General features: G+C 41.8%; 1 protein-coding gene across 4 annotated transcripts in view; it reads right to left on the bottom strand.

Moving 5' to 3' along the window:
- LEF1 (lymphoid enhancer-binding factor 1) overlaps positions 1 to 20,062 on the bottom strand; it is a 153,997-nt gene that overhangs the window by 12,414 nt on the left and 121,521 nt on the right. For 3 of the 4 annotated variants that reach the window (XM_006869321.1, XM_006869323.1, XM_006869324.1), the window contains 3 exons: positions 18,095 to 18,202; positions 11,862 to 11,910; positions 11,149 to 11,189 (listed from right to left, as the gene is read on the bottom strand). In XM_006869321.1, coding sequence (XP_006869383.1) covers positions 11,155 to 11,189; positions 11,862 to 11,910; positions 18,095 to 18,202 — 192 coding nt within the window. In that variant the 3' untranslated portion in view covers positions 11,149 to 11,154. The remainder of the gene's footprint in view (positions 1 to 11,148; positions 11,190 to 11,861; positions 11,911 to 18,094; positions 18,203 to 20,062) is intronic. The other variant, XM_006869322.1, reaches the window with a different exon arrangement.

Genomic DNA, 20,062 nt, shown 5'->3' with positions numbered 1-20,062 from the left:
AAGTGTTGAAGAGCAAAGGTGTCAGCTTGAGGACTAAGGTGTGCCTGACCCAAGCCATGGTATTTTCAATAACCTCATATGCATGTGAAAGCTAGACAGTGAATAAGGAAGACCATAGAAGAATTGATGCTTTTGAGTTATGGTGTTGGAGGAGAATATTGAAAGTACTATGGGCTGCCAAAAGAACAAACAGATCTGTGTTGGAAGAAGTGCAGCCAGATTGCTCCCTGGAGGCCAAGATGCCCAAACTTTGTCTCTCATACTGCGGACATATTGTCAGGAGGGACCAAGTAACTGGAGAAGGATATCATGTTTGGTAAGTTGGAGGGTCAGAGAAAAAGAGGAAGACCCCTAGCGAGATGGATTGGCCAAGTGGCCGCATCAATGGACTCAAGCATGGCAACAGTAGTGAGGTTGGACCAGGACTGGGCAGTGTTTCGTTCTGCTGTGCATAAGGTCGCTATGAGTTGATACCGACTCAATGGCACCTAACAACAACAACATTCTATGAAAAGAAAAAGAAGCTAAAACTTATGGACAGTGACCTCATTCACCTCATCTCAGTTACATGGCAGCTTCAGTTAAGAAAAACACAGCTGAGGAGGAAGAAGTTAAAAAGCCCTTGGGAGTTTAAAAAATAATGTCAAGATATTCATGTACAAATGAACACGTTTTATCTTTCTTCATAACAGAGGCTATCGTATATCTTCAGACTCCATTTAAATTTTAACAATATTTTAAAAAGAACTTAAGTTTTCTGGTTCCCGAATCCACATAGTGAGTGGCTAAGGATAAACTATAGGTGATGAGGCTAGTCCCAGGCTGCAAAGGAAGACATAATTATAAGAAGCAAACTTTTAAAATTCCACATTATCTGAGGACATTGAAAAAATAGTGACAGACAGCACCTCAAGTCTTATCATAAACTGTGTGCTAAAAAAAGCCCAAAGACAGGCTGGCGTCCCTGATGTGATACTGCAGGATAAGCACTAGACTGCTAACCATGGGGCTGGAGGTTCAAACCCACCAGTTGCTCCTTAGAATCCCTGTATAGGGTCACTCTGAGTCAGAACAGACTTGATGGAACTTCACAACACATGCTATATATTATATGCAAGGAAGCTGGGTGGCACAGTGTTTAAAACACTTAGCTGCTAACCAAGAGGGCAATAGTTTGAAAGCACCAGCTGCTCCATGGGGGAAAGTTGTGGCAGTCTGCTCTCCCTCACCTATTATTTTTTACACTTATTATTTCTTAATGACAACTGATCAGTCTTGCTAACTAGGGATCCTTTCCCTGTTTCTGCTTCCCAAGGCTTGTTAAGCACAATTGCAGCTCTTCTGGTCATGAAGGAGGGAAAAGGAAATTGAAAGGAAGGATACTGCAGAAGAGACTTTAAAAAGCTCTCACCAAACATGATTCTCCTCTGCAGTGAAACATAATGTGATTGGTTGATGTTCTGTCATGTAAACTATCATTCAAATCACAATAAACGCTTTAAAAAACAACCCAAACAAGCCACATATGATTCTCTCCCAAGCGCTTCATTTAAGCATGTTGTCTAGATAACCCTCCCCCCACACATCCTACCTCACCCCCATTAACCTAACAGACTCCAACCTCTAGCTTATTGTCGATAAGTTGAGTTGTAGTGGATATTTGCTGGGCTAGCCCTCCTCTTGAATAACCCAACTCCAGCCCCAAGGTTAAGCAGTGACCCCAGAGAGTCATGCTGTAAAATGCAACCATCTTCTGTTAGGGCTTGAAGTATAGATGTTGGACCCAAGCTGGGCCAACCAGAGTCCATTTTTTCCAGAAATTGAGTCATCTTCTGTCTTTGGTAGACTAGTGCTGTAGCAACACAAAAGTTTGGGAGTTTTGGAAATGTGAATCAGAGGCTGAAGGAAGTCAATCTGCAGAGGGGAGAACGGAGTAATTTTCAAGGTGGGAGTGGGTGGGCTGGGGAGGGAGGGTACGTGTCAGAGCAACAAAAACATTTGGAAAAAAGCTTTCCAGGGCCCTCTTCCAGGGCAGGACTCGTTGATCTAATTGTACTGTTATTGACCCTGGGTTCCACAAGATGTGCCTGAATGCTTAAAATAATGATAAATTTCCCAATCAGGGCCACCATAGATGGACCTTGATTGAACAAGAGAAAAATTTAGAACAGAACTCAAATCCTTAAAAAGTCCAGACTTACTGGACCAAGGAGGCTAGAGGACTCCTTGAGATTATCTATCTGAGATACTCTTTAAACCTTTGGACTGAAACTATTCCCTGTGGCCACCTTTTAGTGAGGTAGCAGATGTATTGTTGTCATTACATGCTGTCCAGTTGGTTCCAACCCATAGCAACCCCCCATAGAGGGTTTCCAAGGAGTGGCTGGTGAGTTTGAACCTCCGACCTTGTAGTTCAAACCAACGTTATGGGTGAGTGCTTATCCTACAGCGCCACACCAGGATTCTTAACAGCACACAAAATAAAGGACATTGCCCATGGGTACGGTGTGCCATTAAAAAAAAAAAAAAAATCCATAGGAGACCATAAGGTCAACAATTAATTACTCTAAAGCAAAGATGACAATATAAGAAGGAAGAGAAACTAGAATACTGGAAAGGGAACAACCCAAACACAAATAAAGAGATTGCTGACACATTGTCATAAATGTTACTAAAGTCAGTGAACAATCTGTAGTGTTCTTGTTAAGTGTCATGGAGTTGGTTCTGACGCACAACAACCCTGCGAAGGGTTTCTTTCTGAGGAGCAGCTGGTGAGCTTGAACTGCCAACCTTGCAGTCCAGCACATTAGCTCACAGCGCCACACCACAATCTATATAGAGATTGCCAAATGGGAACCTATTTTCTGTGTAAACTTTCACTGAAAACACAAACAACAGATTTCCCCTCTCTCCTGATACTTTTGGTCAAAAGGCCCCCACTATATGAACACACATAAACCATCCCAAGAAATAGTGTTCAATTAGTGGGAAGTTGCAGTCCACACACACTTCTGTCCTTATGTAACCGTCTCAAAAGCATGACCTTACTGTGGAAAGTCTGGAACCTTCATACTGAATGTTCTTACAAAGGGACCCCTAGTGAGGGGCACTTTCATTAAGTGCCATCACATTTTTGATTCCCTATAAGTTTTCCCATGAGGGAAAGATGATATTTTCCGCTCCTGCAAAGACATAAAGCCTTAGAAACCCTTATAAAGGGTCACTATGAGTCGGAACCAATTTGAAGGCACTTTAACGACAACCACAAGCTTTCCATTCATCTGTAACAAACTTTTCAGGAATTTGCAGTCAAAGACATAGAAGAATAGGAAGGAAGGCACACCTCAGTGAGAAACAGTCCCAGGCAAGGACTATGTTGGAGTCTCCCTAGGTGTGAAGTGACAATCCCAGTCAAAACAAAGAACATACCTGCAGTTCTTCTATCTAACCTCTGTGGCAAGCTGGTAGGCCTGGGGCTTCATTCAGAGGAGTATTGCAGGCCAAACTCTGAGACTGTTGCTAAGCAGGGCACTGATCTTTCCCCAGGAGATGCTGTCTTGGGCTTAATGGAAGCTGTGCGGCCTCATGGTGCAGCTGAGAGACTCCTGAGTCTCCCGAATCTGACCATCCACCCACTTGCGACCTTCTTTCCGTTTTCTGCTTGTTTAATAAAGATTTTTGGTCTGGTGCTTTCTAAGTAAGCTACAGACAGCCCCTAAGTTGTTCAAGTCTTAGTTTTTTTGCCTTAAGATTATCTCTAGCTGCCACCAAGTTCCTTTTTATTTTGGTATTTTTAAATAGCTTGGCTTTGTTTTCTAACTAGCCATGCCAACCCAGAAGCAAATATCCAGCAGCTGGATTTGGATATGTGAAACAATGTTCAGAGCAAGGACTAGGCAAAGCTATCAATCTCAACAGACTGAGCTTCAAAAATTGGATGACATAACCATTTTTATCAATGAGGAAAGCGTTTAGAATGTTTCCTAATTCTCAGAGGAAAGTGCTAAAGATGGGCATTGGGGAGGGGCCTGGTTTGACAAGGCTCATAGAAGACCTTCAAGGATCTCTATCCCTGCTCTGCACCTGATCAGTCCTGTAGGGAGGGAAGGGGGCTGAGGGAGACAGGGAATATCCAGGATACACAGGAGCAACTTATGGAACTCCCCACAGCCCATAGCACTGCTGAGTCAAGGGGAGTCCTGGAAGAGGGTCCTGGACAGCTCCATAGGGCCCAGAAGCACCAAACTCCCAAAGCATCATAACAACATGGTACGAATGGTTCGTGTGCTTGGCTGTTAGCAAACTGAAAGGCTGGAGATTTGAGTTCCCCTAGAGGCACTCTGGACTATAGACCTGGTGATCTACTTCCAAAAGATCAGTCACTGGAATCCTACAGAGCACAATTCTACTCTTCCGTGCATGGGCTCACCATGAGTTGGAATTGACCCGATGGCACCTTGTTTTGGGTTGGTCCATACTCCTGGTGTGGCGCTTTAGGATACACACAGGACCACAAGGATGGTTTGAACAATAAGGTCGGTGGTTCAAATGCACCAGCAGCTCCTTGGAAATCCTGTACAGGGTTGCTATGAGTCGGAAATGACTCGATGTCACTTAACAACAACAAACTCCACTAACTATAATCTCTCTCACATTCCTTTGGGCTAACAGGGAAATAAAGGTTCAAGTTTTTATTGAGTTAAAAGTACAATTTAATTCTTCATTCATTTTAGCAAGTCACTAAGATAAAGACTGGAGTCTTGGTGATGTAGTAGTTCAACGCTTGGCTGCTAAAGTAAAGGTCAGCAGCTCAAACCTACCAGGCCAAAGACAAAGACATAGCGTATGTGTCTGTCTGGAGTCCTGGTATGGCACTGTGGATTATTGCACCAGAGTGCAAAGTCGTTTGAACTGCAAGATTGGTGATTCAAGCTCACCAGCTGCTCCTCGGAAACCGTACACAGGGTGGCTATGGGTCAGAGTAGGCTTGACGGCATTTAACAACAACAATGTGTCTGTCTGGTAGGTCTGTGGGCCTGATTATGAATACCTGTGGGAATTTACATGTGTGTGTATCTGTGTGAATTTAATTACAGAGGTTTTCTCGTTGATGGTACGTGATTAAAGAATATCTAATATCTTCCCTATTTATAATTGTAAGACGGTGAGCAGTTCAAGCTCACCAGGCGTTCCTCGGAAACATGATACAGGATCTCTGTGATTTGAAATTGACTCAAGGGCACTTAACAACAACAAAAAAGCAAAAATAAATTAATAAACCAATTTGTAAATTTATGTATTTTAATTAGTAAAGTCATCATGATCATTTTCACCAGCTTTTCAAGATTTGTGTTTCCTTGCTTCTCTAATTCCTTATCGTTCCTGATTAATCCAGCAAGAAATCCAAGCTTAGCATTTAATGCTAATCTGTGACCTCTAACGACTCCTCAGTTATTAATATGGTTCAAAACAAAATACTGGAAACTTACAGCAACTCAATCTTTGTTCTACCCAACCCAAGAATTTCCTCACTGACCCATTAGCTCAAGTGTTGTCTACTCCAGCAATCCCCCTCAATCTGCCCCTGACCTACATACTCCTTGCTTCCCTGGTGGTATAGTGGTTAAGGGCCCGGCTGCACACTCAACGGTCTGCTTGAACCCACCAGCTGCTCCACACTAGCAAGATGTGACAATCTGTTTCCATAAAGATTTACAGACTTGGAAACCCTGTGGGGCATGTGGGGCAGTTCTACTCAGCACTACAGAGTCACTGTGAAGCAAATCTGCTTCAACAGGTGTAGTCAGTTTCCTTACTTTTACATAGTATCTGGATGTATCACCTTCACAACGTGTACCATATAATTTGTAATTCCTCATTTGTATGTCTGTTCTTAAACTGTGGCTCCTCCAGGAAGGGACAGCATCTCATTTAGCAAGAACCTCCACTGCTTCTAATATAGTGCTTGCCTTACAGTACTAGTCCTCAGTGGATAAATACATGCTTGGTGTTTAAAACAATGGCCTTCCTTCTAGCTGCAACCTCATGCCCTGAGCTCTGGGCTCCCAGCGTTCTCACAGTGACAAGGCAGTCAAAAATGCCACGGATGAATTTGCCACAGGCCCCACAGCTGAGGAGTCATCGCCAATCTAAAGGAATGGCTGTTCTGGACCCCACTTCCAACTGTCCTAAAGGTGCTGCAGTGTTGAGTTACTGGTTTGGTAACTTCACCTCACCGGAATAAACTTCTGTTTAAACTTCACTTCGTCAGATTAAATACTCCTATAATACACAAAAATGGAAAGTCACAAGGAGAGAAACACAGCTGAGTGTACACAGAACTATGTTATGGGCCTATTTCTATGTTGGACTTCATGAGGCAGTTGAAATGGCATTTCCCACCTGAGAAATGAAAGCATCCAATGAGACCCCTTTAGTTTTTATGGAGTAGAAGCACACATTGCTGGAGGGCTTTTTTTTCACTGGGAAGAGTCTTTTCCTTATACTTCATTGTTTCCCAGTGATCCCGACTGATGGAGTCATGGGAGCACTTGAAGTACATTTCCTTTAAAGGCACAAAGATGGTGTGAACTTTCACTGTATCCCCTCTATGAATTTCTGCATGTTGGAACCACGGGCACAGCATAATACGGATCTCACTTCACGAAGAGAGGAACACTGGAGAATGAGCTGACACTCTCAAACTTTCTCTTTTTAAAGAGAGAGAAATAAATGAGGGCTGAAAAAACAGTTGTGTGCAATTGTACACCACACTATTTTTGGGATTGGCTCTAATAAAATCATTTCCTTATTCTGGCTAATGACTCCTGTTCAGCTTGTTTCAGGGGTGAAGTCTGTACTGGTGTAAAACTGTGGCCTGGCACACATCAGTGGAGAATCTAACACCTGTATCTCCTAGAGGCACTGCTTCTGAGCATCCCAGGATGTGAACACATGTTCTGGGGAGCATTGGGGGTAGGGGAGGGCAAGCGATGATTTACACAGGAATTGGGACAACCACCACATCATGTGCAAGTCAATTTCAGGATGACACAGATAGATATTCAGGATCGCTCAGACAGAGACCCGTGATGACAAAATAGGTAAGGGAGACAGAGACCTGAGTCTCTTGAACACTGGGAGGCAGTGCAGACCAAGAAGAGGAAAGCAGACTTGGAAGGTGGACTGGGGGGAAGCTGGGGATCTTACAGGCCATCACTTCACACCTGAGGAGCCAGAGGTCTGGAGGCCCCAGGTCTTGGAGTTCACACAGGGGCCAGGTCAAGAGTCCAGACAGCCCGTGCGTAGTCTGTGCTCTTTCCACAACATGAGGCCAGTCCCTTATCTTCTACTGTGTATCACAGCTCTTGTTTCAGAACCATGCACAGACAACTTCTCCCACTTTCTCCATTTTTCAGGGATACCAAGTGTTCTCCCTACCCTCCAAGGGACCTTCACCTGACCACCTGCAAGCGCCGGCTTTATTTTTATTATAGCACTTTTATTTTCTTGCTTATTTTGTGTGACACGGCAAGATCAGCACTGGACTGCAAATCACAAGATAATCAGTTCAAATCCCCCAACTGCTTCTTGGAAACCCTCTATGGGGGTCACTATGAGTCGGAACCGACTAGACAGCACTAAACCACCACCACCACAAAGTCCCCTAGCAATGTAAGCAGTATGGCAGCATTCCTGTGGTGCCAGATCTCAGAACTCTACCCTCACATTTCTTAGGTACTCAATACAAATGCTGAGTGAGGACTAACAAAGCAAGTGACCACAAGTCCACATACAGAAACAAGGGGGTGGGCTCACCACAGGAATATCACAACCCCTAACCTACTGAAATCCTGATGAGTGTAAATCTGAGCTCCTATCTGACCAAGGGTTCTGCTCTCCAAACCAGGACAGTCTGGAGGCCAGTGACTGACCCAGGAACCAGGGGGAGAGTAATACTAGCCACCTTGAATTAAGTGAAGCTCAGCTAACTGGAGCTTTTCTGGTCGGCTGGGTGACTTGTTGAGGATTTGTGTGTGGGGGGTGTGTGTGGGGGGGGGTGGGTGGAGGTGGTGGAGCAATTTTGTTATGTTTTGTTTTTCTAGAGGTGTCCTGGCAGTATGGTAGTTAAGCGCTCAGCTGCTAACTGATAGGTCACCATTTCAAACGTCTCAGTCACTCCACAAGAGAATGAAGAGTCAGTCTGCTCCCATAAAGACTTCCACCTTGGAAACCTCATCACGCAGTTCTATTCCATCCATTGAGTTGCTATGCATTGGTTTTGTTTTGTTTTTTTATCACAGAGGTGAGAACACCTGAACATTTAAACAAACAAACAAACAAAAAACCTGCCAAGAAAGCTGTGATGGCTTAAGAAAAAAAGAGCTGTCTGGGAAACATCCTAGAGTAAGACTGTTGTTGAATGCCGTTGAGATGGTTCCAAGGAATGGCTGGTGAGTTTGAACTACCAACCTACAGTCCAGCACTTAATCCCACAGCACCACAGACTCTGACTAAATTCTACACTGAGTTCTGGTATGGAGCTGTAGGATGGGCAGTGGACTGCTAACCGCAAGGTCAGCAGTTGAAACCCACCAGTTGCTCGTCAGAAACCCTTTACAGGATCACCGTGAGTCAGAACCAACTCAATGGCTCTTAACAGCAACAACAATGCTCTATGTCTAATATAATGTTGAAGAGGGACAAGACAGCCCAGTAAGATTCTAAATCATTAAGCACACTAAATCCACACACGAACTGCTGAAGCACAGCACTTATTTTAAAACATCTTGAATGTTTTAAAATAAGTTGTTTTTGTTAAGTGCCGCCAAGTAGGTTCCGACTCATAGCAACTCTGTGTAGGGTTTCCAAGGTGCAGCTGGTGAGTTTGAACTGTTGACCTTGCAGTTCAAACTGAGTTTGCAGTCGGGTGCATTAACCCACAGCACTGCAAAATAAGAATTAACTTTGAAGACTGTGGTGCAAATAAAACATGGAGTAAATCCATACATGCTGGTCCTTTGCACACTGCACTTCTGAGGGCTTTTTTTGTTGTTTAGATGTAGGGCTTATGAAGGACCTACTGTCCTTATTAAATGTCAGAGTTAAGTGGACAACATTCGTAAGAAAACGAAGCAAAGATTACAAGCAGTGTGTGTGTTTATTACTCGAAATACTTCTATGATGATGCCATGAGCTTCTAGGGGGCAGGGTCTGTGTTCCTCACAGACAAGCCTGTGTGTGAACAGTTCAATAACATCGGTTACCTACTTCACATCTGTCTCTACCCATATTGTTTCATCACCAGCTCCGAGAAGGTTTTCAATGAATTAAGTTTATTTATATGTGGACATTGTCTGATATTTTTCTGATACTCTGTTCAGTCACCTGTATGAAAGGATGATGTCCTATTCACTTGAGGAAAAGCCTGCCACTCAGTTTAGAGGAGCTGAGATACCAAAACCACTACAAAGGGATTCAGGAAAACCTGGGCATCTGAGTACAGATTAGGCACGCTTCCCAGAGGAGATGATCACTGAGTTAGGTCACAGTGGAGGGTGAAGGGGATTACACTTTTGAGCTCCAATTGTGTGCCAGAAGCATATGTTAGACACAAACCAACCATAAGTGCTAGATTTTAATATTCCCAATATGACAGATGAGGAAAAAACAAAGGTTAAAAAACTGAAGAAGACTGCCCAGGCAAACAAATTTAAAATCCAGATCTGTCTGGTTCCAAAGTCTCTGCTGGCTCTGCTGGCTCCTTTGAGAGAGTCAGTTGAAATTTCGGTCCAAAATTAAGCTCCAAAATTAAGGTCTACAAGATTCGGCAGGTAGAGGCCATCTGGTTCAAACTGAGCCAAATGACCTGCAGGCAAATGTTCTTCTTTTAAGAAACACCACAGAGATAACTATTCCATTCCCCAGGAGGAAGACTAAGGCTTTCCAAGCACCCACTGTCCCTCCACCTCTTTGGGAACTGAGAATTTTGATATGACTGCGTATAGGAGCCATAAGAGTGATATACGAGGTGAACAGAGGCAGAGAAGCTACATGAACCAAAGGTGAACCAATGAGGACAGCGTGGAGGCTAAGCACTCTGCCTTTAGGCAAGGACATAAACTTGAAATGAACTACTGTTAAGTAGGGAAGTGACAATCAATTTGTGTTTTAGAAAACCCCTCTGGGAGGCAAAGTGGAAGATTTGCTGTAGAAAGCAAGCTTGCAGGTAGGAGAATCGTCTGCCAGTCTCTACAATAATCCACAAGGACAGTCTGATCACCTGAGCCCGGCTGTGGCTGTGGGAACGGTTCGGAGACGAAAGACTAGAGGCAGACCCAGAAACTAAGCCTAACAGGACTTGGGGACCAATTTCACACGGGTTTGAGTAGAATCAAAGGTAACTTCTTTAGGAAGAATTGTGATTAGGGGAAGATGTAGACACAACTATGAATTCAGAGCTTAGCAAAGACCAAGTCTGAATTTCTGAAGCCAGGTTTCCTGGACCAGCTGTCATGTGGTCAAAACTAAAAGAAGAGCCATAAAAAGAAGTAAAGTAAGTATTAGTCTTAAGTATTAGAGTGAGATTGCAAAGGTTACCAGTAAAGAGGAATGCTTGATTGTAGAAATATAGCTCATCAAATAAATGGACACGCCATAATTTATAATAGAAATCTACACAAACACCTCTACCTTTCTCACTAGGAGCAAATGAATTACTTTCTACATCTCATCGCTCCATTAAGACATGGTCTCTTCAGAGCTCAATCTTTGAGTGGGTAGGCAAGAATGTGCTCTTCAAGCCTACCCCGAGGTTCGCCGCTTACTACGTTCATCATTTTTTTCTTAAAGTAGATTTGCTACATATTAGTAAGGAATGGATGAGAGAGAAAAAACAAAAACAGGGAAAAGCGAGTGGAGAAAGAATAAAGGGACCAAAAGGGAAGTGAAGAGATAAAAGAACTCCATATTGCAAATATGTAGCCGGTATAAAAACCATCCGATTTGTAAAAGCACTACTTAGATTTCGACGGTGTTTTCCTCATTACAGGACAATGTTGGATGGAACTGATGTGAGCAAGAAGATTCACAAGCAAGTGCCTCTTGTTACAACTAATGTCAGCAGTAGGGCCAGAGAGTCGTTCTTACCATGTTTCAGATGTAGGCAGCTGTCATTCTTGGACCTGTACCTGAAGAAAATTGTGTCTTTAACAAATTTTTACTGAAGAGGTTTTTGTACATTCCAAATACGTAGTAGCTACAACATCATGTGGACTTGTTTTTGCTGTCCTTTTTATGGTTCTTATACCAGCCATTTAAATTTTTTGTGCAGTATAAGTAGTGGTCTTATTTTCCATGAAAGAAAAAAGAGATTAATAGGGTCTCACTGATGGTTTGAATTAATCTACAAGAAAGATAAGCCCTATCATTAAGTTTTAAATATTTTCTTTTTTAAAAATCAAAACCACAGAAAAGATTCTCAGGGGAAACAAAGTAGCATATTGTATAATTGTCATAAAAATGTTATTTTTAAGGAGCTATGCCAGTCGAAAGAAAGGAGAAATGTGAAAGCAAAGAACATGGTCAGGCAACAGAAGTAGAAAATAATCAGCCACAGTTAGCAAGCAGGGTTTCTGAGAACAGTGTTTGGGAAAGGAGTCTTTAGATGTGCCTTCACGTAGTCATATTTAAAAGAAAGATCTTTTAATGATGTCTAGTGAATTTCAGGAAGAAGAGCAGAGTTAAAGCATCATCTATTACAGTTAGAGGGAAAAAAGCAGCATGTAAAAAGAACCAAGCTACTTTTAAAAAGGTTTTTGTCGTGAGTCTAAGAAGTAACTGTAAAGTCACGTGGTGCCTACCTGATGTAGATTCCTGTAGTTTCTCTCTCTTCCTCTTCTTTTTCTTACCCTGGAAGGAGACAGGCACATTGTCACATCATAGACTGTTCTGCAAAGACTCTAGTGAAGGTGATATGTATGAAAGCAAGGCATGCGTCAACGAAGAGAGAAAAATGGTTAATCTTCTTCCCCTCTCCTTACTATCTGGAAGCAGAGTCAGACCAATAGATGGCTCCTGATCAAAAGGAGGGAAGTGTGGATCAGAATGTAATGCTTGTAAAGAGATCATACTTACTGGGATCCACTGAGACTGCGGGAAACACTAAATATAAGTCCTGTAGATAATCTTTAAACCTTGAACTGAAACTCTTGAAACTAGTGTCAACAATTTAGCCCAATCAATAAAGAATGTTTGCCATGAGCATACGGCTCGTGTAAAGAATTATCTACAAGTATATGCTAACAACAGTTCATCAAAAGCGCAGGTGAGTATTTTAAGGGGCAGAGAGCCAAAAGTAAAGGTGATGAAATAATATGGGTAGAGACAGATGTGAAGTAGGTAACCGATGTATTGAACTGTTCACACAGAAGTCGTGAACAGATGTATGTTTAGTTATGTATACTGCCACCAAAAACAAGTAAAATACTTTTTAAAAAGGGGAAGAAAGAAAGAGACAGAGAATGTCTGAGTGAGAGACGGAAACAACATAAATTCGCATCCCTCTGTGACCTTTGTGGAGAGTTTCCTGTTTCAGATCATGAATACTGACGTTGCTGGGATCATGTTATCTGCCCTAGCACTGTAGCCACAGAACTCCCTGCCTTAATGAGGCTTTTCTTCTGTTACTCACCATACTTAAAATTTGCTTTGGAGAGGGTTCCAATGAACTCTTTCCTTACTGGGAATTCCGCTGAATAAATTAAAAGTACCAGGGTGTGTAGTGAGAACTCATGGCCCGCATGGTATGAGACAAGACAGAACCAAAAATAAGGGATCGGAGATGAGCTAGAACCTGAAGAAACTAAAGATGATTTTGAAAGCTGATTTCTGGCAACTGAGGACCTTGCTTCCTGAAACAGATACAATAATCTTGACATACATGTAGTTTAAAATATATTTTAAAAATATTCCCAATAGCACACTGTAAAATGTGATGCCATTTCTGGCGGTCCACTTCTCCCCCCACTCCCACGAAGGTGAGTAAAAAATCATCTGCACTCTGGTTATATTAAAATGCCCATCCACGGCTGATGACAACATTGAGCATATCTGTGAAATGATTCTGTCAAACAGATGAGTGACAGTGGATCATGTGGCAAATCATTTGCAAATCAGCCATGGCTTTGCCTGTGAAATCATCCATAACAGACATGGGTTTTGAAAAGTTTGTGTGAGATGGGAACCGAAACAACTCATGGAAAACCATAAACAGAAGTGTCTGGACATCTGCAAACAGAATTTGGACCAACACTCTAAGGAAGGTAAAAGCTTCTTCAAGAAAAACCGTTACTGGAGAGGAAATATGGATTCATCATACCAGTCTGAGAGTAGATGGCAGAATATGGAATGGAAACATCCTCAATCGTCAATCAAGAAAAACTTCAAAAGTCAACCATCAGCTGAAAAATTCATGCTAGTAAGTTTTCTGGGATTCACAAGGACCAGTATTAGAACACTTATCAGGAAAAAAGGTTAAAAAACCAACAGTGCTCATTACAGTGAGAAGCTCACTGAAGCGCTGAAGTCTAAACTTTGGATTAAGCACAGAGAACTGCTAAGAACAATGCACATCCACACACCTCTGGCCTACACTGTGGACACTATGCAAAAACTTCATTTTGAGGTATCAAGCATCCTCCCTACAGTCCTGATCTTGCTCCATCAGACTTTCACTCATTTGGTCCCCTGAAAGCAGTCCTTCGAGGATGAGGTGAATATTAAGTTGATTAAATTCTACAGCAAGAGTGCAGATAATTTTTAATTCAACCTCATGTGTGTGCCTATTATTATTATTATTATTTTGGTCATAACTAGTATTCTCTGAAAAATAACTTTAATCACTTCATATGAATGATGATTAGGACAGCATCTGCTATCTTCCCTTCAAATGAAATTCCTGCCTATTCCAGAAAGTGCTATGAGGAGTTTCATGTGTCTGGAGCCTTCTTCCTCACCTGCTTTTCTGTACTCCTATTTACCCTTCAGCACCTGTCTCAAGTGTCATCTTTTCAAGAAACTTCTCTACTCTGCACTGTTCTTCTTCCCCTCAGGCAAAACTGGGTTTGCTCTTCCAGATTCCCTCATAACCCTGAGCTCACATCAGAAGCAATGCCTCACAGGTGCTATAAGGAGGTATGTCCCTGAGCCTCCAACCACATGGCAGGCGGGTTGTCAGAGGGACTTATAAGCGCTGTATCTCTCAGTGCCCTATCTCTGTCACCTGGCATATACCTGAACACAGCATGCACGAAGCAACTGTCTGTGGCATGATGCATCACACCTGTACTGAGCCTTTGTGAAATGTTGTTAAGTGTACTGAGTCAGTTCTAACTCATAGCGATCCTTTATAGGGTTTCCAAGGAGGGGCTGGTAGGTTTGAATCACCAACCTTGCAGTTAGCAGTCCAATGCTCCTACAGTATCACATCATAATCTATATTATATTCTAGGAATAAACCAGTGTTTCAAGAGAACTTATACTTAATGTTAGAAAAAAAAAAAAAACAAAAAAAAAAACCACCTAAGTTGCTTGGATATATTGATATCAACAATAAGAACTCCTGGTGTGGCGCTGTAGCATCAGACCCCAAGGTCAGCAATTCAAATCCACGAGCTGCTTCTGGGAAACCCAGTTGAGTAAGAACCAACTTGACGGCACTTAACAACAACAACAACAACACTATATCAACTTACAGAAAAATCAAAATTCCTCAGTAACTGCCCCCCTACAGCCTCCCCAACAAAACCCCACTGTCATTGCTTCGATTCCAACTCATAAAGCCCCTCTATAGTGTCCAGGACAATAGACCTTTGCAGGTTCAGGCAAGTCTCATCGTCTCCCGGAGGCGACACAATGGGTTTCAACTGCCCACCTAGCAATTAGCAGCCCAGTGCTTCACCTAAGTGCCATCAGGGCTCCATAAAATGGATATGCAGTAGCGAACAAAAAGCATTTTATAACATTAAAACTCTATCTGATAAATATTACTGGGATGCATTAAGCAGCTCTGATAACTGGGCTCGTCTCACCCGAGAAAATAGGTGCACTGTTGGTTTATGGAAATTCCATCTATTAGTCAGTTAAAAAAAAACAATAAATTCAATGCATGCCAAATGTATGGTATCATAGAACAGTGTATTTCTCCATTAAATCACTGAGCTATCTATTTAATGTGATCTCACTGTGGATCCGGAGAGCATTCAGATGCTAAACGCCTTATTTGTCTTTTGCATAGACTCTACTCCTGTACTGGTATTTTCAGACAGTAGAATTTTAGCCAAAATGTTATCAATTGATTGACCTTGGAGCCTTAGTACAGTCTTGTGTCAACTGGCACCCACAGTATAATCTGTAAAGTACAAAGTTTTGTGATTTGGCTATTGTATGAACATGCCAAAATCATGAGCAATATTAGTCACTGTTTTCCACCTTCGTGTTACTTATAAACCTTTTGTTTCACTTCCAGATTGGGATTTTCTCCTTTGCCTCTTGTTGCTGCTATCACTAGCACTGCATCTGGGAGCCACAGTGCACTTCACAGTGAGATTTGCTAAAGAAAATTCCACAGATATATAACACTACAACACTTACAAGACATGCACTGCATGAGATAGGATGTTGCTGCCTCTGAGTCAAAGCATACACTGACTGGTATAAGGTCAACTTCTTTAGGTAGAAAATAAACTATAGTACACACTTAAGCCAGTAACATATGATTATCAAAATGTTAGGTATCACAGGCTATGCATGTACTGTAGGATTATAAACCTAGCAGCATAACTGCTTTGTACACAAGAGACACGAAATACACGTGTTATGGGCATGAAGCTGTCAACTTCACTACATCTGGTTACATCTGCTACATCCTACTCTCTGTTCTCAATTTCTGAACTCTATGAGGGGGTTTCAAAAAGTTCCTGGAAAAAGTCCATTTCATTCCATTTCTCCATGAACTTTGTTTTCATTCCATTTCTTATAATTAAATTGAGATGTGTGCTCAGAAGGTTTGGGTGTCTTATGCTATGGGGGATGTACAATCTTAGACACATAATATTCTCATGACCTCTCGTGGGAACTGAAGCCTCACAGGAGGACCAACAGCAGTGCCTTCACATTAGCTATATTGATAATGGCTTCACTTTGGCCTTTCCTTAGTGGGACAATTCCACTTAAATTATGATGCTCCTAGTTGGCGTTTCTAATGCTAGTCTATATGGAATGTGAGAAGGGTCTTCAAGTTTTAAAAAGTTTTTGAAGCTTAAGTAGTCAGAATTATTCTCCTCTACAAAATATGATTAAATTTCCAATGTAGATTCACAAAGCACTTTTTTCAGGAATATTCTTTGCTGTGTCAACACTGTATTAGTTAGGTGCTCAAACTTTATACTAAAAAAAATAGGCAAGCACAATTTTTAAAATGTAGTATCTATTCCATTTGAATAATATACATAATAAATGTTGGAGTATATTAATGTGATACATTTTTTTTCTTTAACATACTTCTGATGTCTGTTATTGTTGTAAAGTGCCATCGAGTCAGTTCTGACTCACAGCAACTCTATATAGGATTTCCAGGGAGCAGCTAGTGAGTTTGAACCACTGACCTTGTGGCTCAAACTGACCTTGTGGTCCAGTGCTTTATCCCACAGCACTGTATTGACTTGAAATATATTGCTTATAAGAACTGTAAAATATGCAATCCTTCTAGAAAGCAATTTAACAATATTTCTCAAACGTCTTAAAATATTTGTCATTGAACTCAGCAGTTCTACTCCTATGAACTTATCCTGAAGAAATAATAGTTCTGAATACAGAAAACAAAGCCAAAATTGTTATGCATAGATATATTCATTGCAAGATTATTTACAGTTTAAGAAAAAAAAAAGAAAGTAATAGAAGTATCTAAGAGGAAAGAACAATAGTTACGCACTTTATGGCATTCAATGAATGGAATATTGTGTCACCATTAAAATGGATACTTACAAACACTATGCCATAAAACAGGGAGTGGGAGTGTGCTAGCTCTAGAGCATAAGCACTGAACTGCGAGTCACAAAGTAGGCAGGTCGAGTCCACCAGTCAGTAGCTCCACAAGAGAAAAGATGAGGATTTATATTCTCGCAAAGTTCCTACAGCCTTAGAAATCCTAGACAGGATTGCTATGAACTCTGTACAGGGTCACTATGAGTCGGAACCGACTCCACGGCACACTACCATCACCTTCAGCACAGAACACCAACGACAAGAAGCCATAAAATAGAAGAATGGTTATTATAAGTAATAAAAGGAATAAGTCTGACAAAATGTGTATGTACAGATATATTTATATTTAAGTAAAAAATACAACAAAAACATATGTATAGAAAAAATATCGGAAGGAAATTAACCTACTAATGTTGCTGCTGTATGGTGATATTACAGGTGTTTTTCTCTTTTTCACCAGTATTTTAATGATGTTGTTGTTGTTATTAAGTGCCGTCAAGTCAGTTCTGATTCACAGAGACCCGGGTTAAGGTTTCCAGGGAGTGGCTGGTGTATTCGAACCACCGACCTTATGGTTCAAACTGACATTGCAGTCAAGTGCTTATTCTACAATACCACAGCAGGACTCTGTAGTTCAATGTCAAGGTTGTTGTTGTTATTGTTGTTGTTTTCAAATTAAAAAAAGCTTTGTTTTTAGAAAACTTACACAATTCATACAAAAAAAATGATCGATCAAAGACTTTATATAATTCAATATATCCATGAAAATTTTATTGTCAAGTTCATTAACCTTCAAAAACAGTAAATAATAATACCAGTATTACATTGTTAACTGCTGTCAAGCCGAGTCCAACTCATAGCAAAGGGTTCCCGAGGAGCGGCTGGTGGGTTTGAACCTCTACCCTTGTAGTTAGCAGTACAGAGCTGATCCTACAGAATCATAGCAAGACTCTGTCAACCCCATATATGTCCAAAGACATCTCCTTCCAGAAATCAGTAAGGAAAGAGAAGGAATGCAAGTGGAGAGCAGATGACAGACAGAGGGACTTACATAATTGTCTCTGGCAGACCAGCCTGGGTAAAGTTGCATATGTAGCTGTCTTTCCTTCCGTGCTAATTCATAATATTTAGCCTGCTCTTCCCGGGAGAGGGCATGCCACTAAAACAAAAGAGGAGGAGGGAAGAAAAAAAAGTAAGCAAGGTAGCAATAGTATTATATATTTAATGTTCCAAACACTGAAAAACTGAAAATATTAAGCATTTAAATGGGCTTCTTTTTCAATGGTAGAAGATCGAGGGCTACAGAATTTCACTTGGAATCTGGTAGCCACAGTGAAATTCAAACTTTGGGTTCTCTAGCCTGTTCTCCTGTATCACATGAAACACATCAAAGTCAAATCAAAGTATTCCAAGTAAAGTGACCTCTGTCACCCACCGTTGCTCTTTTCCAGTATAAATTAAAAAGAACTTTCACTGGTGAACCTCAACACCCACCGTAGCCCCCCTTTCTTAGTCTGTAGAACATTCTGATATATGCGTCTAACTACCATTTATTTATGCAAAATATGATCATCTCCAGATGCCTTTTTTACCCTCTCCTCACATGGGCACTCTCTCAATCTGTCATATGAAGAGTCTGAAACCTTCAAAATACGGAACTTGCATCATATGACCCTGTCTACAGAGGAAGGCATCAGAAGTTGGTTTGTCTCAGATTCTTCGTCTTCTCATACTGACATAAACTTTGTCTACGGGGGGAACACTGAAACCATTGTCTAATCACACAGGCACATTTTACAGCCAAGGTTTTGACCTTCCTTCTATGGAAAACTAGGAGCATTAATTAAGTTTATTTTACCATATACAATTTGAGTTTTTTAAAAAAATCTAATTTGGATCACGTTGCCACTGATATCCTTCAAACTCTCCACTGCTCCTTGACTTAACTGGCACACACATCATAAAAGCGCTTCTGTCTCCATTTGGGGTTTTAAAAGGCATACATTTTGCACACTGGTTTGTAAACGTGTGCAAACCAGGCCATGTTTACAGGCCCCAGCCCCCCCTGCAGACAGTTTTCAAATCCGTTCCCTACACTAGGATCTGCTAGCAGAGCCATTTGGGGGGACGGACTGTGTAGGCTTTGTGGGGAGCCATTACTCAGGCAGCAGAGATGAACTACCCTGTCCTAGCCAACCCCATCACACTGAGTCTCCACCTTCCACTGGGTGCAGAGGTAGCACTTGGGTGGGTGTCATCCAGAGCAGTAGACAACTCAGTGTGTCCCTCCAGGTGGCAACTGCCCGGCACCCATGCTTGGCGGTTCCATCCTGGGAGCTCCCTGCACTTTCTCCCTTCTCCCATTGGCCACACAAAGACTCTCCTCTCACTACTGACACCCTTGTCTGCCAGCCTTCACCCAAACTGGTGAGTGAAGTGGGGAGAAGGTCAGCAGTGGGGGGTGGAGAGAAGTTACTGCACTGGGTGGCCCCTCCTCCTATAATGCCAGCCTGCCCCTGCAGGACCCTGGGATCATTTTGCTGCCCCACCCCCGGCAGGGTCAGGGGGTGCTTCCAGCCAGGAGCCTCCATGTTCCTGTTCGCCCTGGCTCAGTGTGTGGAACGTTTCTTTCTATTTCCTTCCATCCATGGCTATGAGACCCTCTCCTCTTCATGGCAACCTGTGTAGCACATTTTATCCTTTTTTTTTAAAAAAAGGAAAAGAAAATGTGAGTGAACCTTGAAGATCAGCTGATCTTTGACAAAGGGCCAAAACACATTAAATGGGGAAGACAGTCGTATAAACAAATGGTGCTGGAAAAACTGGAAATCGATTTGCAGAAGACAAGGAAAAAAAAGACACATTTCACACCATATACAAAACAAACTCAACATGGATTAAAGATCTAAATGTAAAACCTAGAACCAAAAAGATCATCAGTGAAAAATAAGGGCAAGCTTAGGAGCTCTAATACATGGCATAAACACACTATCAAGCAATACTGAAAACACACCAACAG

This window comes from Chrysochloris asiatica, unplaced genomic scaffold (assembly GCF_000296735.1).
Source record: "Chrysochloris asiatica unplaced genomic scaffold, ChrAsi1.0 scaffold00129, whole genome shotgun sequence".
Classification (NCBI taxonomy): Eukaryota; Metazoa; Chordata; class Mammalia; order Afrosoricida; family Chrysochloridae; genus Chrysochloris; species Chrysochloris asiatica.
Note: the sequence above shows the minus strand (reverse complement) of the source record. Positions and strands in the feature narration are given on the sequence as shown.